The following is a 20656-nucleotide window of genomic DNA, read 5'->3' as shown; positions in this document are numbered from 1 at the left end:
TTAATCACACTCTGCAGGAATTTTTGCATTGATTCATGACCATGGAAAAAACTTGCTACCACTATACATGCAAGTCGAAGCATCAGTCAAAGCAGTGGACAATGACTGGTGAAAGTGTGGCAAAGAAAGGAAAGTGATGGCCACTGTTTTGTGGGATTCCCAAGGAATAATCCTGATCGACTACTTGGAAAAGGGTAAAACAATAACAGGAGCCTATTATGCAACATTGTTGGACTGTTTGAAAGATGAGTTGAATGCAAAATGGCCAAGATTGGCCAACAAAAAAGCACTCTTTCATCAGGACAATGCACTGTCCCACACATCAACCGTTTTTATAATAATTTAAAAATTGTTTTAAAATAGGACCAATCTGAGAATGAATATCACCTTTTTCATCTTTTATTGCATTCATTTTCATCTTTCTTTTTTTCACTTTAAGATAATTAGCCAATAATCTTCCCGCCTTATTTGAACTACCATAATACAAAGCTTGCTGACATAGAATATTTTTTTTAGCCAATTTAGAAGAAATCTCATTGTATTTATATTTTGCTTTTAATAAAGCTTGTAACGTAGAATTCTCCCACTTATTAACCAATTTCGATTCTAAGTCTTTTATTTCTTGTTCCACTTCAGTAAATTGCTTATTTAATTGTTTTTTAGAATAGGCTGAAAATGATATAATTTGCCCTCTCATCGTTGCCTTAAAAGCATCCCATATTATTTCTAAAGACACTTCCTCTGTAATATTATTTTGAAAATATTCATCAATTTTTGATTTAAATTATTCACAAAATTTTGGATATGCAAGCAATGCATTATTAAATCTCCAGACAGGCCTAACATTATCTAGATCATTAAAATTTAAATTAATCCACACTCCACCATGATCTGATAAAATTATTGGTTCTATAGAGGCTTGAGTAACATCTTGTATTAGCCCATCAGAAACAAAAATATAATCAATTCTGGAAAAAGATTTATGAACATGTGAATAAAACGAAAAATCTCGATCATTAAAATGAAGAATTCTACAAATATCCTTTAAATTAAAAGAATTTATAAAATTTTCCAACCCTAAAGATTTTAAAATTTTACTAGGTTTTTTATCCAATAAAGGGTCCATAACAGCATTAAAATCTCCTGCCACTATCAAATTATTAGCAGCCAGTGGTAAAATTATTGGTTGTAGAGTTTTAAAATATTCAATTTGATTCGAATTAGGGGCATACACATTAAATAACGCCACGGTATTATTGCCCATACTCATGTTCACATGTACCCACCTTCCTAATTTATCTGCAGCCACCATACTAAATCCTGCTGAACATTTTTTTATTTATTAAAATAGCTACCCCAGCTTTTTTCCCCACCGCCGGTGCAAAAAAACAATCCTTCACCCAATTACCAATTAATTTTTTTGATTCATCTCCATTAAGGTGAGTCTCTTGTATGAAATAGACATCCGCATTCTGATTTTTTAAATATAGCAATGTTTTTTTTCTTTTTATCGGATGGTTGAGACCATTAACATTTAGTGAAAGAATCTTTAGAGTCATTATGTCAAATCAAACCAATAAACCAAAATATTCCCAACATCAATATTATATCCTCTTTTCCCCTTTTTAAAATTATTATTAGACCCCATCCCCTCCCCTGTACCCCTCCCCATACCCTTAATCCCCACCCCCTCCCTTCCCTCCCTTAAATTACATGCCAGCTTTGAAACGCACAACTTGACTAGGCAATAGATAAACTCCCCACAAGCTATATTTATAATTTCTAATCCATTAGCCAGATCATTATAATATTAAATGAAAATCACTTTATCAAACAAGACTTCTTTATCAAGGATTACCTCCTCCTTTTTTTTTTTTCCTTTCTCTCATAAACCATCTTTTCCCTACTCACTCATTACAAATAAGATATCTTTGTAATAAATAAATAATCAAATAAACTTTTAAAATTACAATCATCCAAACCATATCCACCTTTTAGAGCAGATTACACCCCATACCCTCAAGTCAATTAACACCTTTAAATATTATTTAATATATATTAGAAATCATCCTTCCTAACTTTTTCTTTTCAAAAAGTATATTAAAGTCAGACCAACTTTTAGCAAAACCTACAGTATTATAACCACTGTTACATTAACAGATTTGCAAATGCAAAACCTTAGTCCATACATATCAAACTTCCTCTTCTTGAAATGAGGTGCTGTATGCCACATAAAGTCACATTCCAAATCTCCTCTTGCTTGCAGATCAATACCAACTAGTGTCCTCTCATTTTCTGCATATACTGTATATTCTCATTCACATCCTTTGGTCCATATAAAATCTCCTCTTCAAACTATTTTTCATAAAGATTTGCAGCGGCCATGATTTCAGACTTATGGTGTCAATCAAAAATATTTCACCTCATACATATATAATCCCTGTTTCTTTATTATTGACCACCACAATATCTGTCATTTTTATTTTAATGCCAGGCCAACTATATATCAGAACCATCTTTAATAAATCCTCTGCTGCATTAATGGATTTTCCATTGCAATGTCATTATTCCATATATCACAGCAGACTTCCCCTTTTTTTTTCAATTAAAAATTATAAGGCATACAAAGTCACATTCCAACACACATCTTGCTTGCAGATCCATTCTAATTAATGTCCTCTTGCTTGTAGAATATACTTTCTCATTCTCAGTATCATATATAATTTATCTCCTTCAAACTGTTTTCCACAATCCTCCAACATTTCCTCAGTCTGTCTTTCCAATCAGCAAGTCAATTCAGTCCATCTATTCAACCACTGTCCTTTAAAAAGTCTGTAATATTGCATCTCATATACTCTTACAGGCTACATTCCATTTGCCTCCTGACAAGATGGAATGTGGAATGTTTTTGAATCCAACTGCAGTCCTTCCTTCAGAATCCCATTAACTTTTTTAAACATATGAATTTCTCAAACAAAAATAAACATTACAACCAAGAAAGTAAATACTTTCATCCAGATCTCCTCTTAAGTAGCCATTGGTGATTCACACTGCTCCAGAAACTCCTTAAGTTTTGCTGCAGATTCAAAATTCAAAGTTTTATTCTTATAAGTGACCCGCATAATTGCCGGGTATATGAGACCATATCTAGCTCCCAGACTTCTCAGCTGTGGTCTCAGGTCCAATAACTGCTTCCTCTTTTGTGCCGTTGCTCTAGCAAAGTCAGGAACGATGTAAATCTTAGAGTCCTGACATTTTAAATTTTTATTATCTTTGGCCAATTTAATTATTTCAGCTACCTGCTGATATCTCAGTAGCTTAAAAATCATTGGACATGGTCCTTTCTGCTGCTTGTCAATCTCGTTGGGACCCTGTGCGCGCGTTCGATTTCCAACGGAAATTTATTTTTTATCGGGAGCACCTTTGGCAAAAAATTGAGCAAAAATCCAATCGGATCCGACTGTTCAATTCCCTCCGGGACCCCAAGCACCCTTAAATTGCTCCTTCGTTCCCTATTAGATAAATCTTCCACCTCCCTTTTCAGCGCTTCAATTTCTTTACTGTGTTCCTTATGCTGTACACTTTCCTCCTCACACTTTTCCACTCTTTTCTCTATTTGGTCCACTTTCAATTCCATCACTTGCAGTTTATTTGACAAACACACCATCTCTTCCTTTACTTCTTTTATACTTTTAGCACATTCTAAAACTATTTCTTTTACCGCCTGGATTTCCTTCATTATGTCTTTATTTTCTACATCCTCCGGCGGCAACGGAACTGACAGCGGGGAAGCCATATCAAGTTTTGACCGCTTCACACTTCCTGAGCCGCTTCCCGCTGTCAAATTTTTATTTTGCTTACCCGAAGCCATAATCAATCTCCAATTCACTTTTCAGAGCGAAATTTGAAATTTTTCCTGACTATATTATCTGTCAGTTAGCTTGTCTTCACAGAGCTACTCCATTACCCAGCCATCTTCGTCCGCTCCAAAGCCACGCCCCCCCTCTTTCCTTACTGCCATAAACCATAGTATTATGGTCCCTCCAAGTTCCAGTGGCCATGTTGTCATTGTAGTAGTCATTGTCCTGCTCCTGACTCCTCCCCCCTAGAGTGCAACGCTGAGCCGACAGGGCTCCCAATTGGATTTGCACTCTTCTCCTCTTCCCCAAGCTGTACGGGTACACGAGCCACTTGTGGAGGGGTACATGGCACTGCATGAATCTCCTGCCCCCTTCCACCCCAATGTAGAGCCACTGTTGTTCACCACCACCGCCGGAGGTCCCATTTGTAAACAGGCCTCCTTCCTGCCCTCCAGCTACATGCCCCCTTCCACCAAAGCCGACCTGGCAGACTTCCCTCCAATATCAGAGCTGACATCAGAGGAAAGCCTTCCAGGTCAGCTGGCGGTCCCAGTTACCTCAACAGTCCTCCTTCCAGGTGGGCTGCTCTGTCCTGCTTTCAGTCACACTGTTCTTTGCAGGGATGCGAGCAGCAGCTCATGCACACTGCACATGGTTGACCTGGAAGCCTTTCCTCTAACGTCACAGATGACATCAGAGGGAAGGCTTGCAGGTCAGCCACATGCAGCGTGCGAGAGCCTCTACCCACGTCCCTGTAAAGAACAAGTGTGGCTAAAGGCAGAAAGGAGCAGCCCAGCTGGATGGCCTTGAAGGGAGCGAGTGTGGCCCTGAAGGGAACAAGAAGAGAGATAGGGGATATAAATGTGGGAGAAAGGGAGAAAGGAAGGAAAGGAACGTGTTGAGATAAAGGAGAGGCACGAATTTGGGTTGGATGGGAGGAAGGGGGCAAGAACTCAGGACACAGATGGAAGAGGGGGCATGAACTTGAGACACAAGAGAGGGAGGAAGGAGGCACTAACTTGGGACACAAGGGAGGGAGGAAATAGAAAGGGAACATTGTTGGGCATGAGTGTGTGAGTGAGAGGGAAAGAGATAGTGCACATGGGAAAATGAAGAAAGAAGAAAATTGCTTGGCTTAGGGAGAGAGGAGATGATAAAGGCAGGAAGATGTGCACAGGGGAAATACTAGAAAGGGATATATAGGAGACATAGAGAAGGGAGATGCTGAACATGGGGAACAATATATAGAAGATGGATGGTGAGCATGAAGAAAGAAGAAATGTCAAATGGTCATGAGACCCTGGCATGTGAATTAAGAGAAAACAAAAGAAAACAGAGACCAGTATCTGAGACCAACATGATTTGAAGAATAAAATATGAGACAACAAGGGTAGAAAAAAATAATTTTATTTTCTATTTTGTGATTAGAATGTATCAGATTTGAAATATGTATCCTGCTAGATCAGGTGTTAAACATAACTGGGGACCGCAAAGCCCAGGCTATGCTTCTTTAGCTTCCAGCTGGCTTAGGGCTCTCTCTAACCAGGGGGCATTTGCCCTAGTTGCACTCCCCTAACACAATTCCTGTCATGTGTGACTGCGGTATTCTGTTAGCATGGTATTTCTGTGTAGCATTGTGTAATAATTTGGTATATTCAGTTTTCTCGATAGTGGAGGGGATATCTGTGAAGGGGAGGGGAGACATGGGTTTTGTTGATCCTTGCTCTGTATTATTTGTGTTTATAAAATGACAATTGTACAGAATATTGTTTCTTTTTATACTTTAATAAAGTAAGTTCAATATAAAATCATAACTATTTGAGGCTAGTGCGGATGGAATCAGACAGTTTGCGGGAACAGGGCAGAGATGGGGACTGAGCTCGCAGGAATGAGGACCAAGCTTGCAGGGTGGGAACAGGGATCAAGCTCATGGGGACAGGGTGGAGACGGGGCAAATTTTTTCCCTGTGTCATTCCCTAGTTGGCACCTCTCCTCCTCTCTGCCCCTCCCTCCCCCACATACCTTATTAAACATTTGTCTTCTTGAGCAGCATCTTCCATATGCTGCTTGCACCATCCTTGGCACCCTTCTGACACCATTTCCTGGTTGCAGGACCAGCATGTGGTGTCAGAAGGGTGTCATGGCTGGCGCGAACAACAGGTAGAAGATACCGCTCACGCAGGCAAGCATTTCAAGAGGTGGGTGGGGGGCACTCAAGTGGTGAAAAGAATGGGGGGCACTCAAGCATTGGAGAAGAGTAGAGGGGGGGAGGTGTGCACAGCACGGCAATGAAGGGCGCCTTTGCCCTGGGTGCTAACCTCCCTCACTATGCCACTGCTTCAATCTAGCCACAATTTCTGCCAATATTTGCTATAAGTTTGTCTTAAGGTAACTCCAGTTTCTTTTCTAATACCTTCCCCTAATGCAAATTATCTCCATTAGGTATCTCCAGTATTCGTTGGATCCCACAAAGATCAGGAAGCAAGATGCAGTTTCCACTATCACCTACATAGCAAACAATGTTGCAGGCCACAGATTTGCTTGGGACTTTATGAGGGCTAACTGGAAGACGATTTACACAGAGTGAGTACCTATTTTTCTCAGTGCAGGACATTTTAAAGGGCAAAGCATATTGTCAAGTTTGCAGAGTGAATTTAGAAGGAAAGTAAAATGTCTGTTTGCCATTCGCTGGGATTAGGTGCCAAGAAAACACCATGAATACCGAAAATGTGAATATGGACCATCAATCCTATGAGAAAAAGGGGGTTAGGGTCCTGTGCAACCCTATTTTTAAAATTTTCATTTATATATTTATTGATTTTCAAATTATATCACCAAGAATAACTGGTACAGAAATCAATAATGGCTATTATATATAAGAAAGCTTCATTCCATATAGCCTCAATTAAAATTAGTATATATTCTTTAATGACCTCAGGAGTACAAACTGTGGGAAAGTTTTCATTCACAGTATAGCTTGCACTAAAGTCTTCATCGGTCAGAATTTTCTATCAATATCTTATTTATTTAATTTATTCATTTATATTTATTTTCCAAAGTAGATTAGAAAAAGTACTCATCTCTTTATCAGAGCATAGCAGGGGTTCTTCACCGACATAGGCTATGTTTCGCCACATAAGGCTTTATCAAGGTAATCCCCTTTGGTATGCCGATTCCACATGTATTGCCATCGTTATAGTTTAGTTTAGCCTAAACTATATGTTATGTTCTTATTATATATAAGAACATAAGAATTTGCCGCTGCTAGGTCAGACCAGTGGTCCATCGTGCCCAGCAGTCTGCTCCCGTGGTAGCCCCCAGGTCAAAGACCAGTGCCCTGAGACCAGCCCTACCTGCATACGTTCCGGTTCAACAGGAACCCGTCCAACTTTATCTTAAATCCCTGGAGGGTGTTTTCCCCTATAACAGACTCCGGAAGAGCGTTCCAGTTTTCTACCACTCTCTAGATAAAGAAGAACTTCCTTACGTTTGTACGTAATCTGTCCCCTTTTAACTTTAAAGAGTGCCCTCTTATTCTCCCTACCTTGGAGAGTGTGAAAAACCTGTCTTTATCTACTAAGTCTATTCCCTTCATTATCTTGAATGTTTCTATCATGTCCTCTCTCAGTCTCCTCTTTGCAAGGGAGAGGAGGCCCAGTTTCTCTAATCTCTCACTGTACGGCAACTCCTCCAGATCCTTTACCATTTTAGTCGCTCTTTTCTGGACCCTTTCAAGTAGTACCGTGTCCTTCTTCATGTACAGCAACCTGTGCTAGACGCAGTATTCCAGGTGAGGGCATACCATGGCCCGGTACAGCGGCATGAAAACCTTCTCCGATCTGTTCGTGATCCCCTTCTTAATCATTCCTACCATTCTATTTGCCCTTTTCACCGCCACCGCCACATATTGCGCGGTCGGCTTCAGCAACTTGTCAACAAGTACTTCCAAGTCTCTTTCTCGGGGGGTCTCTCCAAGTACCACCCCGAACATCCTATATTCATGTATATGATTTTTGTTACCGACATGCATCACCTTACACTTATCCACGTTGAATGTTGCGGCGCATTTCTCCAGCAGATAGGAAATGGAGAGTGGGAGTAAATGGACAATACTCGGACTGGAAAAGCATCACCAGTGGAGTGCCGCAGGGTTCGGTGCTTGGACCCGTGCTCTTCAACATATTTATAAACGATCTAGAAATTGTATTTCACCCTCGATTCCATGGCTCGCAATTTTTCGAAGTAGTCATTCATGCAGAAACTTATTGAAAGCCTTCTGAAAATCCAGATATGCAATGTCGACTGTTTCACCCTTGTCTATCCATCAGTTTACTCTCTCGAAGAAGTGCAGCAAGTTTGTCAAGCAAGATCTTCCTCTGCTGGCTGGTACTCATCAGATCGTGTTCGTCAAGATGCTCAATGATGCGGTCCTTTATCAGCGCATCTACCATCTTTCCCAGTACCGAGGTCAAACTCACCAATCTATAGTTTCCCAGATCACCCCTCGAACCTTTCTTGAAGATCGGTGTAACATTTGCCACCTTCCAGTCTTCCGGAACCCTTCCTGATTTGATCAACAGATTGGCTATCAGTTGAAGCAGTTCAAAGTCCTCAATTATAAGATCCAAGATAGCACAGTTACTTACCATAACAGGTATTATCCAGGGATAGCAGGCAGCTATTCTCACATATGGGTGACATCATCGATGGAACCCGGATGTGGATGCCTCGCAGACTTGCTTGTAGAAACTAGAAGTTTCGAGTTAGCCGCACCGCGCATGCGCGAGTGCCTTCCCACCCAGCGCAGGGCGCGTCTCCTCAGTTCAGATAGCTAGCAGAGAAGCCAACCAGGGGAGGTGAGTGGGTTGTGAGAATAGTTGCCTGCTGTCCCTGGATAACACGTGTTACGGTAAGTAACTGTGCTTTATCCCAGGAGAATCAGGCAGCCTATTCTCACATATAGGTGACCTCTAAGCTAACCAGAATGGGATGGTGGGAGCGTTGGAAAATTAGGAGAATAAATTTTGTAATACTCTCTGGCCAAAATGCCATCCCGTCTGGAGAAAACATCCAGAATATAGTGAGAAGTGAAAGTATGAACCGATGACCAAGTAGCAGCTTTGCAAATTTCTTCAATAGGTATAGATCTGAGGAAAGCTACTGAAGCTGCCATTGCTCTGACTTTATGGGCTGTGACTCTACTCTGTAGGTGTAATCCAGCCTAGGCATAGCAGAATGAGATACAAGCAACCATTCAGTTGGAGATGGTACGCTTAGAAATTGGATGTCCCAACTTGTTTGGATCAAAGGAGACAAAAAGTTGAGGAGCAGTTCTGTGTGGTTTGGTGCGTTCCAAATAGAAGGCCAAAGCACATTTACAGTCCAGAATATGAAGAGCTGATTCTCCAGGATGAGAATGAGGTTTGGAAAGAACACTGGAAGAACAATGGATTGGTTGTGATGAAATTCTGAAACCATTTTAGGGAGGCATTTAGGATGAGTACGGAGGACCACCTTGTCATGATGGAACACAGTGAATGGTGGGTCAGTAACTAAAGCTTGCATTTCACTGACTCTTCGAGATGAAGTGAGGGCTATGAGAAACACCTTTCCAAGTGAGATACTTCAGATGAGCCTTATCAATTGGTTCAAATGGAGGCTTCATGAGTTGAGTAAGGACAACACTGAGATCCCAAACCACAGGAGGAGGTATGAGAGGAGGTTTGACATTGAAAATTCCTTTCATGAATCTGGAAACCACTGGATGAGCAGAGAGGGGTTTCCCTTCAATAGGCTGATGGAAAGCAGCAATTGCACTGAGATGGGCTCAGATCGATGTAGACTTGAGGCCAGAGGCGGAAAGTTCAAAAGGTAATCTAAAACAGAAGATAAAGGAGGAATCTTGAGGCTCCTTGTCATGAGAGATGCACCACGTAGAAAATCGTGTCCATTTTTGGTGATAGCATTGTCTAGTGGTAGGCTTCCTAGAAGCCTCTAAAATGTCTCATACAGGTTGAGAAAACTGAAGAGGAGTTATGTTGAGAGGTACCAAGCTGTCAGGTGTAGAGACAGCAGGTTGGGATGAAGCAGAGATCCCTCACTCTATGTAAGCAGAGATGGAAAAACTGGTAGAAGAAATGGCTCCCTGCTGCTGAGTTGAAGTAGAACGGAGTACCAAGGTTGTCTCGGCCACCGAAGAGCAATCAGAATCATGGTGGCATGATCATTCTTCAACTTGACAAGAGTCTTGAGAATGAGAGGGATTGGAGGGAATGCGTACAGGAAGAGATTCGTCCATTCCAGAAGAAAAGCATCTTCCTCGAGGCAATGAGAATATATCCTGGAGAACTGAGGCAGTTTGTGGTTGTGGGGAGCTACAAAGAGATCTATCTGAGGCGTTCCCCACTGTGAAAAAATGTGATTAAGAGGCGAGGAATGGAGTGTCCATTCGTAAGGTTGCAGGAGACGACTCAAGTTGTCTGCCAAGCAATTTTTCACCCCTTGGATGTAGACAGCACTGAGGAAGGTGTTGTGGCGAATTGCCCAGTCCCAATCCTTCAGAGCTTCTTGACAAAGGCAGGAAGAGCCCATCCCTCCCTGTTTGTTGACAAAGTATATGGCGACTTGGTTGTCCATCTGAATGAGAACTACCTGGTCGTGAAAATGTTGAAAAGCTTTGACAGCTTTGAAAATCGCTCTGTGTTCCAACAAATTGATGTGACACTGACGATCCGTACTGGTCCAGTGGCCTTGAGAACGGAGTCCATCGAGATGAGCGCCCCAAGCGTAGGTTGAGGAATCTGTTATGAGGACCTTCTGATGGAGGGAGTTTGAAACAGCAAGCCTCTGGAGAGACTGGAAGAGAGCATCCACCAGCGGAGAGACTGTCTCAATGAAAGAGTGACTGCAATGTGTCGAAAAAGTGGGTTGCACACCTGCATCCACTGAGATGCCAGGGTTCACTGAGGAATTCTGAGGTGAAGTCTGGCAAAAGGAATCACATGTACTGTGGAGGCCATGTTACCCAGTAGCACCATCATGTATCTCACTAAGATGGAAGAGCGGGAAGACACTGTATGACAGAGTTGAAGGAGCGCTTGCAGACGTGATTGCGGAAGGAATGCTCTGAGTTGGATAGTGTCCTGAACAGCTCCTATGAATTGTAGATTCTGAGAGGGTTGAAGTTGTGATTTGGGAAAGTTGATTTCGAATCCGAAACTTTGTAGGAACCATGTAGTCTGTTGGGTCGCTACAATAACCCTCTGAGATGTTGAATCTTTGATGAGCTAGTCGTCTAGGTAGGGAAATACCTGAAGACCATGGTTCCTTAGAACTGCTGCTACCACTACCAGACACTTGGTGAATACTCTGGGAGAGGAAGCCAGGCCAAAGGGCAGCACTCTTTATTGATAATGCAGATTCCACACCCGAAATCTGAGATATTGCCGGGAGGTCGGATGAATGGGAATATGAGTATAAGCCTCCTTGAGATCCAGAAAGCATAACCAGTTGTTCTGATCAAGAAGGGGATAAAGGGATGCCAGGGACAACATTCAAAATTTTTCCTTCACTAAAAATTTGTTGAGAGCCCTGAGTTCCAGAATGGGTTGCAGATTGTCCATCTTCTTCGGAACAAGGAAGTAACGGGAGTAAAACCCCCTGCTCTGCTGTTCCAAAGGAACTGGTTCAATGGCATGGAGACAAAGCAGAGCTTGAGCTTCCTGAAGAAGAAGGGCGGTCTGGGATGGACTGGAAGGATACTCTTTTGGAGGAAGGTCTAGTGGAACCTGAGTGAAATGAAGAGAGTATCCAGAGGTCAGAAGTGATGGTCTCTCATCGGTGGTAAAAATGATGGAGACGACCTCCAGTAGGGGGAAGATAGGTCAGAGACAGAACGATGGAGGTTATGCTGTTTTAAACAGTCAAAAAGGCTGCATAGCCTTAGGTCCAGCAGAAGACTGAGATTTCTGTTGCTTCTGATTCTGCTGTTTCTTGAGAGGAGGGTGAGTATAAGGAGCTGCTCTCGGAGCAAAACGCCTCTGGAAAATTGGAGGTGGGTGTGCAGGTTTGGCAGGAGCTGGCTTGGGCTTTGGTCTGACAATAGAAGCAAAGGATTTTTCATGGTTAGACAATTTCTTGGTGGCTGCCTCGATAGATTCATCGCAGAGGTCATTGCCTGCACAAGGAAAATTAGCCAAGCGGTCTTGAAGATTAGGGTCCATGTCAATGGTACCAAGCCAGGCTAGGTGGTGCATTGCTACAGAACAAGCAGTCGCCCTGGCAGACAACTCAAAGGCATCATAAGCGTAATCCCTGCCGCTGTGGTGTGTGATCCGTGGCCGTGTTTCATTTTAGAACACGGTGGCAGGGAACATTCTAGCCACTCCCCTCCTCCCACCCTCACTCACCAACTGGAAGCGCAGGCAAGCTCTCTCCCTGCCCGCATCCTCGGCAGGGAACACACCTCCTGCCCTCGCTGACCACTGCCGCCGCCGCTGATGATCCTCCTCTTCAGAGCAGCCTGCGATCGTGGCTGGCTTTAAAGAACCTCGCAGGCCGCTCTCCATCCTCGGTAGCACGTTCCCTCTGATGCACGGGATCGCGTCAGAGGGAACGTGGTACCGAGTTGGAGAGCGGCCTGTGAGGTTCGCTAAAGCCGGCCACCATGATCACAGGCTGCTTTGAAGAGGAGCAGGCCAGAAGACGCCGAGATGGAGGGAGGATAAGAATTGATCCCCTTGGGAGAGGGAAAGAGGGCTGCTTTGGGGGAAGGAGTGTGCTGGGTGGAGACAGAAGGGGCCATGGTGAGATAGGGAGAGGGAAAGGGGGCTGCTTTTGGGGGAGGTGTGCTGGGGACAGACAGCTTTGCTCTGGGGGGGGAAGAAAGAAGGGGCCATGGAGAGACAGTTAGGGAGAGGGAAAGGGGGCTGCTTTGGGGGGAGGTGTGTGCTGGGGCAGACAGCTTTGCTCGGGGGGGGGGGGGGAGGGAAGGAAGACAGAAGGACACAGACAGCGGCCAGGGAGAGAGAGATAAAGAAACAGACAGACAGACACATCTATTCTAGCATCCATTAATGTAACGGGCTTAAAGTCTAGTACAGTGGTGCCTCACACAACGAACTTAATTGGTTCCAGGAGCAAGTTTGTTATGTGAAACGTTCGTTATGTGAAACGCGTTTTCCCATAGGAATACATGTAAAAAAAAATAATTCGTTCTGCAGCATAAAATATGCTAAGATGACATAAAAAAAGATAAATTTTTGGTTATTATTTTTATTTAGATACATCTAAAAACATAATTGTTTTTTAAAACAACACACATTTTTTAAATTTAAAGACAGACTAAGTAGAGTCTAATTTTACAGTGAGAGAGGGCAGAGTCTCAGCGGCAAAAACTGGGACTTAACTGTTCATTTTTTTTTTTTCTACCGTGTTTCCCCGATGATAAGGCAGGGCCATCAAATAAGACAGCCCCCCCTTTTTAGAAAAAAATGTAAAATAAGGCACCCCCCCGCAAATAAGCCACCCACCGATACCTGCGCTTACCCGAATCGGGTGGTACGGTGGGTGACTCCGTGTGGTCCTTGGCACCCCCGACACGATCGGGGCAAGAGGGAGCTCAAGCCCTCTTGCCCCCCCGACTCCCCGACACGATCGGGGCAAGAGGGAGCCCAAGCCCTCTTGCCCCCCGACTCCCCGACACGATCGGGGCAAGAGGGAGCCCAAGCCCTCTTGCCCCCCCCCGACTCCCCGACACGATCGGGGCAAGAGGGAGCCCAAGCCCTCTTGCCCCCCGACTCCCCGACACGATCGGGGCAAGAGGGAGCCCAAGCCCTCTTGCCCCCCCGACTCCCCGACACGATCGGGGCAAGAGGGAGCCCAAGCCCTCTTGCCCCGCCGATTCCCCAACTCCCCGACAATATCGGGCCAGGAGGGAGCCCAAGTCCTCCTGGCCACGGCGACCCCCTAACCCCACCCTGCACTACATTACGGGCAGGAGGGATCCCAGGCCCTCCTGCCCTCGACGCAAACCCCCCCTCCCCCCAACGACCGCCCCCCCAAGAACCTCCGACCGCCCCCCCCAGCCGACCCGCGACCCCCCTGGCCGACCCCCACGACACCCCCAACCCCCTTCCCCGTACCTTTCTGTAGTTGGCCGGACAGACGGGAGCCAAATCCGCCTGTCCGGCAGGCAGCCAACGACGGAATGAGGCCGGATTGGCCCATCCGTCCCAAAGCTCCGCCTACTGGTGGGGCCTAAGGCGCCTGGGCCAATCAGAATAGGCCCGGGAGCCTTAGGTCCCTCCTGGGGGCAGGGCCTGAGGCACATGGTCGGGTTGGGCCCATGTGCCTCAGGCCCCGCCCCCAGGAGGGACCTAAGGCTCCCGGGCCTATTCTGATTGGCCCAGGCGCCTTAGGCCCCACCAGTAGGCGGAGCTTTGGGACGGATGGGCCAATCCGGCCTCATTCCGTCGTTGGCTGCCTGCCGGACAGGCGGGTTTGGCTCCCGTCTGTCCGGCCAACTACAGAAAGGTACGGGGAAGGGGGTTGGGGGTGTCGTGGGGGTCGGCCAGGGGGGTCGCGGGTCGGCTGGGGGGCGGTCGGAGGTTCTTGGGGGGGCGGTCGTTGGGGGGAGGGGGGGTTTGCGTCGAGGGCAGGAGGGCCTGGGATCCCTCCTGCCCGTAATGTAGTGCAGGGTGGGGTTAGGGGGTCGCCGTGGCCAGGAGGACTTGGGCTCCCTCCTGGCCCGATCGTGTCGGGGAGTCGGGGGGGCAAGAGGGCTTGGGCTCCCTCTTGCCCCGATCGTGTCGGGGAGTCGGGGGGGCAAGAGGGCTTGAGCTCCCTCTTGCCCCGATCGTGTCGGGGAGTCGGGGGGGGCAAGAGGGCTTGGGCTCCCTCTTGCCCCGATCGTGTCGGGGAGGCGGGGGGGCAAGAGGGCTTGAGCTCCCTCTTGCCCCGATCGTGTCGGGGAGTCGGGGGGGCAAGAGGGCTTGGGCTCCCTCTTGCCCCGATCGTGTCGGGGAGTCGGGGGGGCAAGAGGGCTTGAGCTCCCTCTTGCCCCGATCGTGTCGGGGAGTCGGGGGGGCAAGAGGGCTTGGGCTCCCTCTTGCCCCGATCGTGTCGGGGAGTCGGGGGGGGGCAAGAGGGAGCCAGGCGGAGAGAGGGCAGTTAAGCGCAGTGCCTGCGCGGAAGGATGCAGCTCGGGCGACTTCGTTGTGTGAAACGAAGTTCGTTGTACGAATCAAGACATAAAGTTCGTTGTGCGCAGCGTTCGCTGTGCGAGGCGTCCGTTATGCGAGGCACCACTGTATATCTTAAATAAATAATTAAACACACACACACACCTTTAAGTTAGTATACTGTGATTCCCTGGGTCCATTTAGCATCTGTAAAAGAAAATATCTGCCATGATGGAATGTAAAGTCTGATCTTCATTTTGTTGCATCCTTTGCAGGTTTGGTGAAAGTTCCTTTACAATGACTAACCTGATCACAAGAATGACACAGAGACTTTCCACAAAGTTTGACTTGCAACAGGTAAGGCTGTAAGTGTATTGGTGAGGCAGCAGTAGGGTTACCAGATTTTCTGTTTGGAAAATCTGGACCCCTAGCCCCACCCCCAGGTCCGCCCCATCATATCCCAGTCCTACTCTCAATCCCACCCTATTCCCGCTCCCCACTGCATTCTCTCACCAGGCAGGAGGGCATCTACGCATGTTCGGATGCCCTACTGCCCGATGGCGATTTGATAGAAGCTTTTCAAAACCCGGACAAAGTGCTGGGTTTTGAAAAGCCGTCCGGACCCCCGGGCATGTCCTCAAAAGGAGGACATGTCCATGGAAATCTGATGTCTGGTAACCCTAGGCAACAGGGTCCTTCCCATGGCCTGGCTGTAGCCAGGACACTGAAAAAGAGACTTTATATTATGGTAGCACTCTGGTTTATGAAATCTCTTTATCTGTCTATCTGAATTCCCAAAGAAATCCAAGTCCAAACTCCCTGTGCTAATAGGATTACTGACAAGCAAATATACCAGGCTCAGGTGTAGAAAAATAGAGAATCTACTTATATTGCAAGTGGCAAATAATAATTAGGAATGAGACAGTCTAGTACTTACAGGCTAGAATACATAAGGAATGCAGTTACCCACTATTGTTTTGGAGTATTCAGAAAGCAAACACTCATTTTCCCTATAGGTTAATAATTGGGCCTCCTAACTACTCCTACTATTACACAGAAAAGCTGATATGACCTGTGCTTGCAGGGAATATCCTTCCTTGGCCAGCTTGGGCTCTGGCATAGTGCAGGAACCTATGGACACTGCTTAACTTGGTCTGTGTGGGAGAGAGATCTCTCGGGCAACAGGAACCCTGCAGATGTTCGGGAGGACGTCCGGCACTGAAACAGCTGTAGTCTGGGTTTGGCACTTTCTTCAGGCCTCGGTCACATAGCATAGACATAGGGGTCCTTTTATCAAGTTGCGGTAGGGGTTTAATGCGCGTTAAACTGCCTGCCACGCTAGCCGCTAACGCCTGCATTGAGCAGGTGTTAGTTTATTAGCCGGTCACGGGGGTTAGCGCATGATGAAATGTCCAACGCGCTAACCCCGCTAGTGCGGCTTGATAAAAAAACCCCATAGTCAGCAGGCCTCAGGATCAGGAACCAGCAGCATGGGGGTCCCGTGATGGAGGACCAGTATACCAGAAACACCCAAAGAAAGACAAGATGCCAAAATCAGCTGGGTTTAAAGAACTACAAGGTCAGGGGAGGCAACTTAATCTAAATCGCATTTGCATATGACTTAATAGAGAGGGAAAATGCCTGACTAAAAGAGAGAAAAGGACCAAAGTCATAGTCTAAGATGAAGAGGGGTTCTTTCTCCTTTGCTGATGAAAGGAGAGTATTTTGGGAATTCAGTGAAAGTAGTCTCACTCTGCGATTACGAGGTCTCTCTTCATAGGATCTCCAATCCCAGATAGTCCCAGGAAGCCAAGCCTAACTTGGAGGCCAGAGCTTGGTCAAGGAATGTTTGGACCTAACCAAAGTGGGAAGAGTGTGGTCAAGGGCCTTCTAATCTTACAAACGTGGCCAGAGCATAGCCAAGGGCCTCTAGTCTTGCTAAAGGGGCTATTCGATTTGCTCCTTACCTCACAGGTGAAGTACAAGGCCTATAGGGCCTTAGATACAGCTAGAGCGCCTTCCCTTCCCTTGTACCTCTTTAACATTTGTGGCATGAGCAGCAAACCCAACCAGCTGCTTGCAACAGCCTCAGCTCATCACTTACTAGACCCACACCTAGGAAGTGACGGCAGATGAAGAGCCCACTGCTGGCAAGAACAGCGGGTTGGATTGCTGCTTGCACTGGGAACGTTAAAGAGGTATGGGGTAGGGAAGGAGTGCGTGTGTGTGGCAGGAGGTGGGAAGGAACGGATGGGGTGGGGGGAGAAGAAGTGATCAGGGGGTGCATCTCACCCTCACTAAGCCACTGTCTCAAACTCCCTTCTCTACCCATTGTGGCTCTTTGTAAATCTTGGGACAAATCTTTAGGATAAATTGACTCTGCTTTAAAAAGGTTGCCGACCCCTGTCCTAGACTAAAGTTTTACTGTAGCAGTTGGAGGTCAGTAAGGTCTTTAAGGGCAAGATTCACTAAGGGCACAGATCTGATCTGATCAGTGAGGGATCCAATCCGTGTCCGGGGGGCTGATTCATGAATCGACCTCACACCCCCAACCGACTGCAGGGATCACTGAATAGCGATCCCAATGCATGCGCAGACCATCTGTAGATGGTCTGTGAAAGCGCTGGCCCTCCGTGCCTGGCAGAGCTTTTTCATTTTTTTTTCACAAGCCCGTGGTTTTAACCCACTTTGAACCCGCAGGCTAAAACCATGGGCTTGCACTGTGGGGAAGAGAGCAGATGGGACTGAGAGCAGGAGATCGGGCTGAGAGCAGAGACACAGGGCAAAGAGCAGGGCAGCAGAAGGCAGGGCAGTCGGAAAGGATCTGAGCAACTGGTCCTTAGCAGTCGCTTATTTTTGGATCAGTCAGCCCAGTCGGTGTCCCTCATTTTTTTTTTTAGTGAATTGCTTCCCGCCTTTATTTGAATGCCGTTCCCCCTCATTTGCATGTGCGGATCAGATGATGATCGGGACAGAGGTTAGTGAATCGGGTCAGAGGGAAATCGGGTTGTAAAGGGGTCATTAAGTGGCCGAAATTTGATCGGTGGGCTTAGTGAATCTAGCCCTATGTTCTGGAATCAAAGCTAGGGAATAACATCTTGTTCCTTCCTGGAGGCTTTGTTTTGAAAAGAACCCAGATCAAAAGAAACATGAGATGAAAATAGTGAATGAAATACAGAAGAAAGTTTGATGTTTAAAGATTTTCTCTTTCTTTCCTCTTCTGTAGTTGGAGCAGTTTAAGCTGGACAATCAAGACCCTGGATTTGGTTCCGCTAATCGGGCAATGGAACAAGCACTCGAGAAAACCAAAGCAAACATTAGATGGGTTCAGGAGAACAAGGAGGCTGTGCACGTGTGGTTTAACACCAAAATCAACAGTTCTCTTTAAAAACATTTAGTAGTATTTTGGCTAACGTGGATTAGAACTAATAGAATAAAGGGGTATAGAGAGGTCTCTGCACTGAACATGCGAATCAACAGCTCTCTAGAGCATTTTTACCTCCAAGATTATGGCAAGAGAATGGAACGTTTCCACCTTTTATATACACCTTCGGATCTTTTTTGGGAACAAGGGTCTGTCTTTGCATTCCTGCCTACATGGACCGACTGCTACATTCTGACCAATTCCTGTGCTGCTTAATGTCATTTCAACATTGGGAGAAATTTGGCCTTTGGTATTCGCTCCTTACTCTACAAAATAACTATTCTGACAGGCTTAGGGATACTTTGTGCTCTAATGGAGTCTTTTTATTCCTTTTTTTGTAAAATGTATCCACTCAGCTACAAATGCATGTTTTTTTTTTTTTCTTGTGTACTTTCTTTAGTGTTATGTATAAAAGGACAGAAACAATACTGCATGCAGGGCTTGCAGTCCCTCGAGGCATTTTGCTTTGGAAATGAAAGCCGACACGCCCAATATAAGTACAGAGCAACTTTCTACTTGCTGCATGGCAGCAAGCACAAACGGTACCAAAACTTTGACAATCCAAGGTTACATGCATTTGCCTCTCTAGTCTGTCCCTGCCCCATTTTAATGTAGCAAAATATACATGTGATGCGAATACTGTGTGCACTGTTACTTTTAAACTCACTGCTAGGCAAAATAATCAAAATGCAGTTTGACAGGTAAAGACAGATTTATCCAGCTAAAATGATTTGATAATTGCAGAAGTCCTTGGCTATGCTATTTTATATCTACGACGACTCCTCTCTTTAAAATATTCTTTCAGTTCTGAAACGTGTCTCTAGGGCACTAACTAAAATAACCAGAATAAAGAAACTGTGAAAAAGGATGTTCCTGATGCAGGCTTATTTAAATAAAAGTTTAGAGCATCGATAATTCAGTCAATAACAACCCACATGTGTCTTCAAGAATGGAGCGAGTGCCTCCTTCCCCAACTAGCAGAGCGGAGTATAGTATTTTGCAATTGAAAACTGAAGTTGAGGTTTTATGACCATTTTCTCACATCCACATTTGTATTTCGAGATTTATATCATTATTTAGGACCCCTGAGCAAGGCGAGTCCGCTGAAACAGGGCCCATGTTGGGTCCTTCTCTTGAAGACACATGTGGATTGTTATTGACTGAATTATCGATGCAATAAACTTATTTAAATAAGCCTGCATCAGGAACATCCTTTTTCACAGTTTCTTTGTTTTCATTTCTGGACTTCATATTTCTGTGGAAACATTGGGTCTTCTTCTCCTTGTTAAAATAACCAGAAACCATTGGCTCAGAGATGACTTCAAGGGTCTTTCACAGTGGGCCTCATCTTCTTTCTACAATGCTTTTTATGACCATCACTTTCCACTTGGAATATATCCAACTTAGCTTTGCTTCTCCATAATAAAGTGTATTTTCTAAATGAAAAAAATCCTCCTTCCAAATATTATGAAAAAATATCTTTATGACCGTATTCTTTTTTTAAATAAAATGGTTTGCCCATATGCTCTGGAATTTTTTGTAGGCTGTGATATCATTTATTGGACTAACATAGCAGGACTGGATTACCATACAGGCAAACTTAGCACATTCCTAGGGCCCAAATTTATCTAAGCAGCTTACAATCAGATACTCAAGCATTTTTCCCAGTGGGCTCACAATCTGTCTAATATGCCTCAGGCAATGGAGGATTGACTGACTTGCCCAAGGTCACAAGCAGCAGCATGGGATTTGAACCCACAACCTCAGTGTGCTGAGGCTGTAGCTCTAACCACCATGCCACTCCTTCAGAATGTTTAGGGGAACCCTGTCAGATGCATTCAGGACTAAAAAGGTTTAACTTTTTCTAGTACTCTACAGATGTATGCATTAATGTTTGGAAGCCAGAATAATAGTCAAAGTTTCTGGACATTTTTGAAAATTTGGACCTCTATAGTTCTCCAAATCTTCTCTCCTATGTGAGAGAAAATGCCTTTATTACTTAAGGTTTCACTAGCAGTAGAGACTATCCTAAGATCCAGTCAATTGGAAGACTGGAACAATGGTCGACTGTAATCCCAGACAGAGAGGGAGGAAGTTCCTGTGCTCTGCGAGTGAGATGGGAGGACCGAGTGCTGTGCTGAATGCGGAGAAAGTCAGTAAAACTGGTGAGTGCCCTGAATTGTGGTGGGGGA

The 20656-nt window shown here is 45.3% G+C and overlaps 2 protein-coding genes across 4 annotated transcripts in view; one reads left to right on the top strand and one right to left on the bottom strand.

Moving 5' to 3' along the window:
* LOC117347961 (aminopeptidase N-like) overlaps positions 1-19997 on the top strand; it is a 197137-nt gene extending 177140 nt beyond the window's left edge. For all 3 annotated transcript variants that reach the window (XM_033919483.1, XM_033919485.1, XM_033919486.1), the window contains 3 exons: positions 6303-6443; positions 15316-15397; positions 18267-19997. In XM_033919483.1, coding sequence (XP_033775374.1) covers positions 6303-6443; positions 15316-15397; positions 18267-18428 — 385 coding nt within the window. In that variant the 3' untranslated portion in view covers positions 18429-19997. The remainder of the gene's footprint in view (positions 1-6302; positions 6444-15315; positions 15398-18266) is intronic.
* The window catches only part of ZNF710 (zinc finger protein 710), a 613623-nt gene that overhangs the window by 475876 nt on the left and 117091 nt on the right, over positions 1-20656 (bottom strand). The window lies entirely within an intron of this gene.

This window comes from Geotrypetes seraphini, chromosome 14 (assembly GCF_902459505.1).
Source record: "Geotrypetes seraphini chromosome 14, aGeoSer1.1, whole genome shotgun sequence".
NCBI lineage: Eukaryota > Metazoa > Chordata > Amphibia > Gymnophiona > Dermophiidae > Geotrypetes > Geotrypetes seraphini.
The sequence above is the reverse complement of the archived record's forward strand: the minus strand, read 5'-3'. Positions and strand labels throughout refer to the sequence as shown.